At 45.9% G+C, this 14,551-nt stretch overlaps 1 protein-coding gene across 3 annotated transcripts in view; it reads right to left on the bottom strand.

Annotated features, from left to right (window-relative positions):
• Positions 1–14,551, bottom strand: part of LOC135259831 (SLIT-ROBO Rho GTPase-activating protein 1-like) — a 68,557-nt gene that overhangs the window by 37,619 nt on the left and 16,387 nt on the right. For all 3 annotated transcript variants that reach the window (XM_064344658.1, XM_064344657.1, XM_064344656.1), the window contains exon 3: positions 4,649–4,844. In XM_064344658.1, coding sequence (XP_064200728.1) covers positions 4,649–4,844 — 196 coding nt within the window. The remainder of the gene's footprint in view (positions 1–4,648; positions 4,845–14,551) is intronic.

Raw genomic sequence — 14,551 nt, forward strand, 5'->3', positions numbered from 1 at the left:
GAATAGTGTCTCCACGGACTAGTACTCCGTACGAGGGGAGGGGGTAAAGAAATAGAAACAGCACATGGGCTGACGCTAGGCTCTGTAGACAGGGTGACATCTGCAGCTGGTGTTGGTTTCTTTCAACGCTGGCCTGGGGGGGGGGGGGTGGTCGCAGGCCGCATCTCTGGAACGCTTTAAAAGCTTGAGAGTCTGTAGCCGGACGGCCAGAAAACAGAGGGGGGGAGCAGCGGGTCTGATTTATGGAGTGTGATTTCTGCCTTTAAACGGCAGACACTTTCACAGACCGCATTAAAACCAAACCGCCGTTCTCAGTCTGAGAAGAGCTTCGGCTCTCCCCGCCCCGCGGCGTGGAAACTTCTGCTAACGACCACGCGATTTAAGCGCCCGTTCCTAGTTCGTGCAAATCGTTGCGCACGTGGGACTAATGTTGGAGCTTTGGAGAAACACACAGAGCCGTTTACACCGACGCTGCTTATTAAAACAACAGATCAAACACAAGGCTTTAAACCAGGGGTGTCTAAAAGGGCCGGTGTGGGTGCAGGTTTTGGGTTTTAGCCAGGCACTATGTGTCTGGGATGAAACAAAAAAACCTGCACCACACCGACCCTTCTCAGTTAAGACTGGACACACCTGTTTTAAATGCTTCCTCTCTCAAATTAAAAGGAGGAAAAAATGTGGGTGCATGGATCTGGCACACCATCTGGACTTGTGGTTTGCTAAGATTTACCAAAGCACAGTCCAAGGGAATATGCTACAAGATGGTGGCTCTCTGAGAACTGCTGTACAGATTTTTTTGTAATGAAAAGAAAACCAAGTACTTAAACTGCCCCTGAACCCCCGAAACACATCTGCGAAAACCATTCCCCGCAGCGGCGTCTGATTTTGCGGTGTCTGAAGGCGAACCGTATGCTCTCTCCCTCCCTCTCTCCCTCCTTCCTACGCCGGCCGTTTGCGGACATGTAAATAATCCGTAAACGTCCGCTTCACAAACATTCCACCTCCCCGCTGGGAGCCGATACCGCGATCGGCATTGCGCGGAATCCGGAACGTTCCGACAGACGGTCCGCGCCAGGAGGAGGAATACAGAACAAAGTCCGTTTGAAGAAGGCCTCCGTGCTCTATGCAGCAGCCATACTGATCAGGTAGATTTATATAACCCTGCAGCCTGGAATAAGGCCATCTGTCCGATTAACGAGAGATGAGCCCAGCGATGTAAAGAAAGTCTGGGCCTATCCCCTCCGTGCAGGTCCACGAATGTTGAGTGTGAGCTATGAAAACAAATTTCCTTTAAATTTAATTGTGTCTGATCACTGTTGATGTGCCTTAAAGGCATAAAATTGTTTCATAAAGAGCTCTTTCAAATTTCTCCCTCAGATTATCAAAAATAGTTCACTATTAACCTCTCTCTATTTTTGTTTTTACCATTTCCATTTCTGAAGGTCCTTAAGACATTAAAGGAAAGCGCTTCCTTCCGATAACACGATAAAAAGGTTCAGTATTCGCGGCACACAAAGCCCCGCTCAGAGAAAGCTGTGTTTATGGAGCAGTAAACCCCCGGTACGATGTGTGTTTAAAAAAATAAAATCACAGCGGAATACTGCTGACCGCCGCGCGCCGCTCGCAGAAACAGCCGTGCCGTTTTATTCGGGCCGAAACGAGGCCCCCCCGCGCTCCGCGAACTCAGGCTCGCGGCTCAGCGATCGCAGGGAACGGCCTGGAATTTCAGCCTTAGCCGTGTGGGGAGCAAAGGCCTGTGGATCTTTAAAGCCTGCTGCAGAAAAATAAAATCGCTTTAAGCGTAGACATCACTCTTAAATCAGCAATGATAAAGAAATAAAGGGCAGTTATACAGCGCAGGGGTGTGTGTGTGTGTGGAGGGGGGAGAGAGAGAGAGAGAGAGAGAGAAAGAGGGAGAGAGAGAGAGAGAGAGAGAGCGAGAGTGTGAGAGAAATAGGAATATTTATTAAGACCCCCCCCCTCCATACAGGGAGCCGCACCTGCCTCCCGCTCACACAGAATATTGCATTTCAGCTTTTAATGTTTTATTTATTCATTTATTCAGTAGAAGAAAAAAAAAACGTCATATATATATATACATCATCTCATCACATGATCTCCAATAGCGCTTTATTATAACCAAGGGCGTTTTTTTCTTCTTCTTTAATGCCAAGAAAGAAACGGGAAATATTACTGGCTCAAAATGATTATTATTTTTTAAAATAAATACGGCGCAGCCCTGCCGCAGCACATCTCCAGCCCGACACCTCGGCGGAACCGCCGAGCGACCGAAACAAATTGGAATTCTCATCTGAACGAGGTGAGACTGCAGCTGGGGGCCGAACCCGGGGCCCGACGCCGCGCGCGGCCGTCTGAACGAACGCAGACGGTAAAACAGCGCAGCGGCGCTGAATCCTTGGCTAAGCGAGAAACAATTCAGGCCCGCGGCGTTCACGTGAGCGCCCCGGGAATCACGAGAGACGCGGAAACCTCCTGCTGCTTTTTTTCCACGACTACCTCTTCCCTTCCTCTGTGCCTCTTAAACGCAGCCTCTCTTCGCTGTGTCTTTTCAAGGAACGCTAAATAATGTCTTTTGCCTTTGACATGAACAGTACTCATTCTGGGTGCAGGAAAAAAAACAAGACTTTTTCTGCTGTACGTTTCAACAAAAGGAATGCAGCCAAAAAAGTTTCTGTTTATATTATGAAACAAAACGACTGGCGTACGTAATTTAAAATATGTTGGCTTTCCAGATGGTTTTCGGCAAAGCAACTTGGAAAAGTGCAGTTAGCATGTTAAGCAAATACTAATAGAACTAGAGAAGGGCAAAAAGTGCAATCAAACAAGAGCAATCTCATCAAGGCATATGCTTCAATAAAATATTTTGATTTAGAGCTGTGTGATTCAAGGTCACCTTTAAAATACTTCCCATGTGACAACTTTATAGGTAGAGAGCTATGGTTCAGGTGAAGAAAACAGAACAAAGCTAAAGCTGAATGATCTAGATGAGATGGCATTTGAAGCAAGTGGCTTTGTTCAGCAGGAAAAAACTCAAGAAAAGAGGTCATTCAGCTATGAGGTCATGATTAGGGGCTACCAGTTTAATTCCACCATGTGACCTGCAGGGATTTAAACTTGGATCTCAATGGTTATTCTCCAGGGGTCCCCCACAGGCACTCCAACGGCACAGTCACTAACTGTACAATTGAGGTTCTAATTGAGGCATTCATAAAAATAATTAGTTGATCTATTATGAGGAGTCAGGAAGGAACACGAACATGGATGAAAGTTTAAATGCTATGAAAAGCATGTCTCTGAGCCACTGGTCCTCACTCCTGGTCATGAAGAGCCACAGGGTCAGCGGGCTTTCATTGTTACTCAGTACTTGAGTAGCACAGCAATCGATCAATTAAAGCAGTTGATTACACCATTAATTCAGGTCACCTGGTACTTGGGTCTGAATTGATTGCTGATCTTAAGGGGAAAAAAACAAACACTAGTGAACTCTGGCTCTCCAGAGCCAGGATTGAGGATCACTGCAGTAAAAAGAAAAATGCATCCATGTAAAGCAGGGGTGTCCGATCTTATCCAAAAAGGGCTGGTGTGGCGGCAGGTTTTCTTTAGCCCATCACTAAGACACCTGATTCTACTTAAGGTCTTTATTGACGTTAAATGTTATATAACTGCTCTGCTATAACACAACCTATCATGCCCCTGTACAACATTTTAAAATACTGCAGCATTTCCACGGTAGTAAGTAATCAAACTGAATTTTACACGCGTGTGTCGCTTGTAAACATCGCTGTCAATCCTCATCTGTGCTTAATTGGTGGCAATTGCTTTTATCAACTTAGATGTTAGAGGTGGTGAAAATGGGATAATTGTTTGAGAAGGGGCTTGACAGAGGACTGAAGTCAATGTGAGAAAACAAGGGGAGACAAACTGGTGGCCCTAGTCATAAGACTGTCATTTTAAAACTGTTTCTGTGATTTATGATTGAGATTGGCATGGGACAGCATGGAAATCATCTTAAGCACTTCACAGCAATACAGTGACGATAAGCAATTTTCTATATGGAAATGCATTAGGTTTTTATAGTATAACCAGCCAGGATTTTGGTTATTATGAGAGTGAGTCATACAGTGAGCAGGAATCACCCCCACCCATTCCCTGACACAATGTTCTTTAAAGTTTGTTTTATTGCATATATTTTATTTATAAGGACAGGCAGAAGCTTCCGTTTCTCTCTGCAGCACTCCCCTTGGCTCTGTTCTCTGACTGCACATGCAGTAACCTACAAATATATCCTGCAGAACTAGGCCCTATCCTGGGACAGCTCATTCACAATCTGAACAAGACACTGGGAGGACACATTTTCTACTCATTAATACTGAATAACTGGAACACACTGAACTTCTCATTTTTTCATAAATTTAAAAGGAAAACAGCTTTGGTCAGCAAAATCTATTCTAGCGCCACAGTGACCACAGCCAGAGGGTAAAACTTTTACACGATGACTGCACGTACAGGCACGTGGATGCACACGCACAAGCATACGTGCATGCAGGCTGCACGTATGTACACATGCAGACATGCGCGGACCTGCGCACACAGACACACACAAACACACATGGACACACACACTCACTTGTACTGCTGATGATCCTTGGTGCTGCGAGTCTTGGCCATGAACCGCTCGGCCAGTTTCTCCAGGTTACGGGAATACTCGGTCTCAATTTCGGACTTCTTCCGGAAAAAGTCCTGCAGGTCCTGGAGCAGTTGGACCCTCATCTCCGTCTGCTGCTCCAAACATTTCTGCTGTTCCACCAGCTGGGCCCGGATCTCTGAACAGAACCAGAAACACAGAGAGAGAATGAGCCACCGTCAGTTCAAACTACTGCTCCAACAGATGGGTCCAGATCTCAGAATGAAAACAGGAGAGAGTAAGTGAATAGGAGAGTGAGAGTGAGAGTGAGAGAGAGAGAGAGAGTAAATTAGAGTTAGAGTAAATTTTCAGCAAAAGTAATTTGCTAAAGCAGCTGTTCATGAAGACCTTTAAACTAACACAAAACCAAGTAGGAAATTGTCCCTGTACTTCTGCTAAAAACACAACCATGCCCAACCTTACAGCTGAAATAACAACTTCAATATGAGACTACCCAAGTTTAGTGCAAGCTGTCCCATTAAACTAAACCTCAACAACAGCAACTAAAACATAATAAAATAAAGTGCCAAATGAGTCTGCAACAGCAAAGAGGGACGTATTTTTAAATAAGAACAGTTTGGCGCTGTACAAACGGCAACTGATTAACAGCTGCGTTTATCATGATGCACACAAATGGAGATATTTTAGTACGACTGTACATCACTACACCCCCCAGGGAACAGAAATAGGAGCCCCAGAATCTAATCACACAGGAAAAAAGAGAGGGGGCCAAAGATGGTCCCTGGGGTACCCCGACTGCATATTTAACAGCAATAAAAAAATAATAAAAACTAAAAAAATGGGGGAGTCGTGGTTGTTTGAAGCAGCCCACCCCCCCTCCCTTTACCCCCCCCCTGTGGGTTTCTCCCACGCATGTGATATATAACTCACCTGCCACAGAACATGCATCTCATTAAAACTGCATCTGCTACAAAAGCGGCTTCTTCCACACCGTGACCGTTTCACTGGCTGGGTCCAGGGGGCCCCTCACCATGCATAATGCATATCCGTGAATACTGGGTGCCTAGGCTTTGACATTTCCCTATCTGGACGACCCCATTTAATGGGAAGATCTCAGCAGGATAACAAGGCGGGGTAACCATTTCATTTAAAGGTTAAAAAAACTAAAATGACCAGAAAATTCCATCCTGCCAGCATTGTGTAGTGGAACATAGAAACATGTCTGTCCGTGAACATCCATTACAGAAGGCTACAATGCCCCGGGAGTCTGACAAAGAGTGTGATTGGTTCCCTTGACCTATGGCCTTTAGCTCGGCAGACCAATCACATCTCTCAATGTGCCGCCAGTTTGATACCTGCAGGAGACCTAACTTGTTAACTAATAAAAACTCCAAATGGGAGATGAGCTCAGAAGAGTCACACATGAATAAATCCTGAAACACACAGAACACTAAATCATTCCTGGTTTTGCAGAATATCATTAACTTCCTTTCAAATTTTCCAGGCCAGTTCCAAACATTAAAAAACCCACTTGTGAAATGACTCATCGAGTCCCCCTAATTTTCTGTAGATGTCAGAATCTCTGTAGATTTTATAATTCACATTGCTAAAACCCTCAAGAAATCTACTAAGAAAAATGGGCAGAATCAAACCCACAAACAAACGGGCAGTCATGCTGCATAAGACTGATATAATAACCCAGAGCTGGGCCAAACACTTATTTTAAATATTTAACCATGTAGACACCAGTATAATCCCTGCAGATATCCGACAGTTCAAAATAAATCTATTTTTACTGTACCATTACTCAAAACAGAATTTCTTGTTACGGAGGAAGGAAGGGGGAAGCACAAGAGAGAAGTAAAGGGGAGGAGAGAAGAGATGAGAGACAGGGAATGGGGAAGGGCAGTTGTTGCCATCCAGGCACAGTTCTGTATTGTGGGAAAGCTGAATGTACCAGCACTCTTAAGACAAAAAAAGAAACCATTTCCAGAATAGAAACTACAGCAGCACTTTTTTAAATCACTTAATCAACAGGGACAGGTCTGCCCTAATATTTAGAGGGTCAACCCAAGCATTTGGTCAGTAACTATTTCCACAATCCTAATAATTACAGAAAGATGTGGGGTGATTTATCAGCATTAAACTCCGCACCACAGTCGGGACAGTAGGTCTCTAATCTTGGCACCAAACGTGAAAATAAATCATGCAAATGGGAAGCGGCAGGCGGAAGAGGATTAGCCGGCTTTGGTTTCCAGAGGAAGCAGAACGCTGGGGGTGGCGGGGGGGAGCTCAGTCACATCCACAGCGCAGCAGGTAGCGGCCAGTCACTGCGGTCCCAGCGTGTCTTGTACGGTGTTCTGCGGTGCCCTTCCTTCTGAAGTGACGCCGGAAGCATCACGCGGTAACCGCAGAAACCGAAGCCAACAAGCGCTCTGCTAGCTCTACACCCAGCGCTGTCAGATCCCTGCGATTTTTATCCTCCAAAAGACGCTTTCAAATCCGCGACTTTTACGGACTCCCATACACGTTCTTAAGACTAGACACTAATACTTTATTTTAAACCCCCCATTCACACAATTTATTCCAGAATAGCCTATATTTACCCTAAAGCTTGTCACATTGATTTGCGCAAAGCTCTCGGCATGATGTAAAAAATCATCCATTTGCCAACCCTGTTCAAATAACTGGGTGCAGTTTAGGAATCGTCCACACACAGTGAACAAAACTTTTTTATTTAATTTTTAAAATGTCCTTCTCCATCATCAGCGCTGTCGCATAATGAAGTCTGGAGAGGTACTAAACAAAGAAGCCGGAAGTCCTTCATTAAAATGAGATTAAACTGATCACGATTCTGACCGCACCGTCAGAAGGACGAGCAGGGGACTTGGGCAGACATCAAAGCTCCGATGTTTGTTTAACGACAGCGGAAACCAAGCGTCGCAAATGTGACTCATTCCTTCGTGCGAATGTACATAAAAACCACAGTGAAAGATGATCCGGAAATTAACCCCCGAGGAAATGACATTTACACAAAAGCCAAGCTCATTAATAAACGTTATTACCTGCGAGAATCTTCATGCTGGGACAGTAATCCTATTCATTCACTTTGAAAGAAAAATGCAGCGTGACCACAAATTCAATACAGGACAATGTGAGCAAAAAGAAAGCAAAGTCAACTCCGCAGTCTTATCTGTATTGCATTTCAATTATGTCATCACAATAATACGCGGCCTTCTCCAACATAAAAAAACACATTAAGTTTGTAACAGCAAGGACACTGCATTGCATTGCACACGAGTTTTCATGCAAGTGGAGTCTGTAGACGAGAGCAACCGAAAAAGTGAAATGGACGCCTTAATTATTGGGATAAATCTTAATACGATTTTTCAACCTTTGCCCCGTTCACGGAGGCTAAAGATTAGCGCCAAGTTCCTTTTTTTTTTACCAGTCAAAGCGGTTCGTGCGCTCGGTGCGGTATTAAAAAGGCACGACTTCTGCGCATGGGGGAGGCATTTCTGCTGAATAGTTGCCTGCCCTCAGCTGCATGCAGGGTAGAACCATCTCTCCTGCGTCCCAGTGATTCTCCTTATTTATTCGGGATATAAACTAAATGAGTTTAACAGAGCAGTCGAATCCCCCCAGCGAGGAACATTCTACCGGAGACTTATTTTACGCATTTACTCGGCAGGTAGGACGGCCGCAGAACCCAGCTTCTTTGATCAAAAGAACCGTTTCGACAATGTGTCAAGTTTACCCGTAGACATTTCCAGTTAAATCAATCAGTTGGCTCTCTTTTCTTTCACCGCAGGCGTCAGTATAATGTTTACTTATTTGCACAATAAAGTCCATTCAGAATCAATTCAGCAACAAACTGGCCAAGAGGCTTATGATACAGCGTGTGTGTGCATGCTCCCCAGTTTTAAAAGTGTCAAAATTAATGTTCAATGGATCTTTAAATACAAGAGAGTTCTTCCTGAAAAGAGCTCAAATGTTTGGGGATCTGGTATGACTAATGCACAAAAGTTACCAGTCATTCCAGCAGATCAGGAGACAGAGGATGCCCTGACCCTTGCTCTGTCAGTCTGTGCATAAAAATAAGTCAGTGGGCATGTCCATCCTCTGTCAACTGACAATTTGTGTGCGAATCATCTTATGAGGTCACATATGACATATGCCCCACGACACCCGTTCCCCTTTAACTCCAAAATAAACTATCAGTATAAACGATCCGTGTAAATGGTCAAACTCGGACAAACTAGAACCAAAGCCCTGTTGTTCCAAACTGGCCAGCACCCAAACCAGATTCCCTTTGAAGGACGCTACCCACAATCCCCTGCACAGGGTCAGGGCCTCCCTCTCATCAGTCATCGAGTGAGTACAATGCAATGAGAGAGAGAGAGAGAGAGAGAGAGAGAGAGAGAGAGAGAGAAAGAAATAGAAAAGCACAGCCAGTGGCCAAACCAGTGGCAGCAATAACATACACACAGTTCATTACACTGCACTCACTTGGCAGACCCCCTTAACCCAGAGCCATTTAAAATAAATTACTTACAATTAATTCCCATCATTAAAAGACATTTATAGCGCTGAACAAGTTTACACACCCCCCTCTGTGACCTGTAGCAAACACTACCTCTTCACCTTCAACAAAAGCAAAAAAATGAAATAATATCTGGGTCAAAACATTTCTTTGCCTAACGCAGGTCTTTGACGGCACCCAAAATAGCAGCCGGCACCAGGACCCAGTGCGGTAAATGTAGGACGCCAGTCCACCTCCGCAATCTGCTCTTCATTAAAGCCCGGGAAGATTGCCTCCGATGCACTGAGGAAGACAGGGGTACCACACCAGTAGCAAGGCCGCTAATTAGGCGAAATATCACCGAAGAGATTGTGAAACGTCGGTCTCTAGGGGCGAACACTCCTCTCAACACTGCAAAACGCTGCGGTGCTCTGTACTACTATCATGTACAAGTACATACAAAGATGTAAGAGGTACACGCATTATGTGTGAGTCTTTTCTCTGTTTCAGTTCATTTAATTTCAAAGTACTGTGGGAAAGGGAAGTCTCAATGAAGTTTACACTCTGGTTGGGCAAAAAAAAAAAGGAAAAGTACTGCTCTGGGAATATACTGGAAAAAACCACAGCACAAATACCTTTGTTGAGTAAAATCGCCAGGTGATTTAGTAAAAATCCATACACAACAGAAACACAGCTCAGAAATTGAAACTGTGCTCGTACCCGAACGCTTATCCTTGCGGCATTGCCCATTTCACCCTGCCACCTGACAGGGAGATTGCATTTACTGCCGTTGCCAAGACAACCGACAAGAAAGAGCGTTCCAGGGGAATATCGCGGAACGTTCCCTCACCCAGAAATGTAATTAAGCTTCGCCACCTGTGACATCACAATCGCAGGTGCCCGTCATGTGACCTCTAGCTGCATTTCACTGGCTGGCTCTGAGCAGGGTTTGCTCTCATCCTATCGGTAACAGGAGCAAAGGGTTCCTGGGTACAGATGGTCATTTACAAGGCATGGACAGAACAGTTAGGGGCCACATAGGAAAAGTCTGGCCCCTGTATTCTCAGATTGTAATGGGTGACCATCATCTACTAGTGTAAAATCATCGTCTTGTTATTTTCCCTCTTTATTTATTATTATTCTCCTCTCTCTCCTATACTTCTTTGCTGTTTTTATCTAATCTAAAACACACTATATTGCACTTGCTTGTATGAAATGTGCTATATAATTAAATTATTATTAAAAAATATATGAGCACAAAAAATCAGAAGACTCTTTTTACTAGTCTCATTGTTCCACTACACTTCCTGCAAGTAACAGCAATTCAGAAAAGGCAACAAATTGTAGCTTCAGATTCAATTTGTTAAAATACAGGGCAAAGCATCTACAGAACCTGTGGTTGAACAGACAATTCCATAGTCTGTTCCTCAGGACATGACTTCACGAGGCTGTCTGTAGGACGCGGACCTGCTGGGTGAAACACGCCAGGCTCAGTTATCTCTCTGCCTGCGATCGCGGTTTCTGACGGAGCAGACTATGGTCACAGTAATTACCGTGCGATCGCGGTTGCTGACAGTATCCAAACTAAGCACAAGATGACAGCCCTCATGCCGCTACTGGACACCGTTTTCTCCAGAGTAACGATTACAATGAGACATGTGGGTCTCAAACATGTAACCAAACAACACCAAGCATGGCAGCACTTGTGCGTGTGTGTGTGTGTGTGTGTGTGTGTGTGTATGTGTGTGTGTGTGTGTGCATGTGTGTGTGTGTGCGTGTGTGCCTTACAGGCTATACATTCTAAGCCCACAGCAGCCAGCTGACCATCAGCCCTGCGATCTACACTCTCCACAGTCTGGCAGGCAGAGTTTATGCATAGCTAGCAGGGTACACTGTCACCACGGAGACTCCCTGGAGACCGGGGGAGACGGGCATTCCGGATGAGAGGAATGCGAGAGCATGTGAAAGGCAAACCCCCAGAGAACTGCAGCATGGGGGGGGGGCAGGGAGCTGGGACAGAGAGAAGGACAGAAAGACAAAGAGAAAGAGGGAGAGTGGGAGACAAAGAGAGAGAGAAACAGGGAGAGGGAAAAAAAGAAAGGGAGAGAGAGGGAAGAGAATACGAGTGAGAGGGAGAGCAGGAAGAGATAGAGGTAGACAGAGGAAGAGAGACAGAGGGTGACAGAGAGAGGGATAGAGATAAAGAGGGAGAAAAGGGGAAGGGGAAAGAGGAAGACAGAGTGGTAGAGAGACAGATCCATACCATATCAGCCATCATCAGTCAGTCTGCTGTGGTTGAATACCACAATGCTCATCTATTTACTGATAAAAACTCAGCACATTCACAGAAGCACAAAAACATGTAACCGGGCAGAGCACAGCCACACGCACACAGTGCCAGAAACACAGAAAAAGGAAATGAAGGAACAATCTGTGATCTTTGATTACAGACTAGCCTAGTTCCAATCCCTTACATATCTGATATGGCCAAGGCAACCTGCTCAATATGCTGCCATTATGAGGCTAATGAACACAATACAGCTGCTTATTGCAGTGCATGTTTTAACAGCTGATTGCTTTCACCGTTTGGTGAAATGACCCCTGAAGTTGTGTGTATTTGATATGATCGTCTTTTTTTTTTGTTACCTGCTTGCCTTGGTGTCACAGGCAAAGAGAGGGCAGAGCCCTTCATGCAGGATCTTCGTAAGATGAGGGTGGGTTTCTGAGGGAATTGAGCGCTCTCTCCAACACTTGATCAAACGCTCTCACAAACAACCACCGTGTGCATTATAGCTGAACCAGGGCTTCAGCAGGGAGGAGTTGGTTGGTGTTGCTGCGAGACGAAGGTCTGAGTCGAACCCGTGCCCGTTCCCCTCGCTCATTCTCCAGAGGTTCCTGCCTCACATGCGACAGGAAATGCAGCTCGGACTGCAGGAGTGTGCGGCCTTATGAACGCTCAGGTTCCTTCCTGCCTTCCTATTTTAAAGGGCGATTCAGGAAAAAAAGTTTGTCGCTAAAGTTCGGTGAATCCAAACACCACTCTACCTCACGAAGGCCAAAATTAAACGCAGGGAAGATGACCCTGACCACAGCAAGAAAGTTTGGTTTCCGAGAAAAATATAGCAAATGTAACTATGGAGAGCAAATATGCTGACTAATCAGAATCTTGCAGACGTACATTAATAATGCATTACTACAAACCACCATCAGACACATGGAGTGTGTGCCTAGTGTGCTCAGTTTGTTTTCAGTTCAGCTGGTTAATTGCCCAAATGTTTACTTCATATTTCCTGCATTATTAACTAAAGTTTTAATAAAATCAGCTCATATTTTATTATTTATTATTTCTGAGACTGTTTCCATGGCGACAGCCCGATGGTCAGTAAAGCAGGGGAACGGAGGAGCATCAATCACAGGGAGAATAATTACGGTGGCCTGGGAGGGCCATCAGTCAAGCCAAACCAAAACAGAGAGCTTCCCTACAGCCACCGAGCTGTGGGGAGGGGGAGATGGAGAGATGAAGACACGGAGACACGGAGACAGAGAGAGCGAGAGAGGGTTGGGGGGGGGGATTTTACTTATTTATATATCTACTATACCAGGGGTCAGTAGGCTTGCTCTGGGCGACGCCTTGACAGCAAGCAGAAGGGTGAGAAAGAACAAAGAAAAGAGACAAACCAAACCCCCCCCATCCCCCGCCCCCAAAGCCGCACCCGAACAGACCAAAACGTGAAACATTGGCAGAGGAGTCATGGGTCAGAATAGGGGGCAGGGTCTTAGTCTATTAAGATTTGACTGGACTGCACTTGACCACTTTACAAGCCCATATCCTACAACCGTGAAATAGGCTATATAATCTCACCGTACGTAAGAGCTCTGTGATTTATCATACCTTAAGCTTCCTGAACATCAAAAGTTCTTTTTTTTGTTCAGCAGAAACATCCACAAACAGCTTTAAAGGGTAGCGTGCGACACAGGAAAAAATTGCTGCCAAAGGGGAAGGCAGTGAGCATTTGGCTCTTATCATTCGAAATCCCTCAAGAGTAGCCGTTACACGGGCACAGTTAGCCACGAAGGATGTCCTCGCTGAACACGCGTCCGCCCGCGCTGACCTACACCGCGATTATCACCTGACCGTTCCTCAGCCTCGGCGGTTCTGTGATTTATCATCTGGCCTGGCTTGGCTGCCCTGTCTGGCTCCTTTTTTTTTTTTTTTTTATAAAAAAAGGGGGGGGAGGGACTCAGGCGCTGAAGTCAGTCTCGCTCTTTCAGCCTTCTTTTTTTTTTTCTTTTTCTTTATTTTGTGCGTGGGCTGCAAAAAGAGACAGTGGCATTCATCTATGGACATCTGAGGCTTTGTACTTTTTTTTTTTTGGGGGGGTGGGTTCTAGTGATGGAGGGACAGAAAGAAGATCAGGTTTCGCCGTGTGGCCCCCACCCACTCATTGTGTTCAGCCAGTAGAACGCAGCCGAGCTTGTGCAGGCCTGCCCGGCCAGTACAGAGTAGCGCGATCATTTCTTCCACACCTTCCGGAACGTTCTGACCGCAGCGCTTGGCAAAAAGAAAAATCTGTAAAGAGATGCAAATGCCTGTTGTCCTTTCACCAGGGAACCGGAAAAGGACGCGGATGTCAACACGAAACGAGCAAAGAGGCTTCCGGAACAACGCATTAATGTTGACTGAGGCAGCAAGCTTCACCCTTTGGTGACGCTCAAAGCACAAAGAGTAGAGAGTGTTCATAGCCTAAGAGCAGAGCAGCCTTTACACAGGCAATACACCCACACACCTTAGCGTGCAAACCACAAGTATCACCTGACAGCTCCTAAGCAGGAGGCCCCCCTCCCACACACACATGCACACACAGACACACACACACACACACACCTGGACAGCACAGCTAGCTCCACACAGCATAAGCAGAGCCTGCCGGCTGCACAGTTCTGCGCAGGGTCTGAAGGCACGTGGCTTACAGTAGCAAGGGAGAACGGACAACACCTGCTGCCAATCAGAACCACAGCGCCACCCCTTTCAGCCAATCGCAACGCTCAGCACGCGAGTGCATTCGGAATGACCCACAATCCTCCAGGAGGAAGCAAACCTGACTCCGCCGTCGCTGTGAGCCAGGCGCAGACGAGTCTCCATCTTCCCATTCCATTTATACCAGAGCTTAATCACCCAGCCATTACCGTAAGTGCTTAATATGGACCCGCTAAACACGCAGTTCAGGGAGCACTCTCCCCGACTTAACGGGGCTGTCACGCGCAGCCTTTAACACCTCAACAATTCTCGGGACTCCGCACTTAGCGCTTCCGCAATCCGCCGCCAATTATAGCACCGCAGTTTTGACGTTCGTGCCCGTTTT

The sequence above is a fragment of the Anguilla rostrata genome, chromosome 7, assembly GCF_018555375.3.
Source record: "Anguilla rostrata isolate EN2019 chromosome 7, ASM1855537v3, whole genome shotgun sequence".
NCBI lineage: Eukaryota > Metazoa > Chordata > Actinopteri > Anguilliformes > Anguillidae > Anguilla > Anguilla rostrata.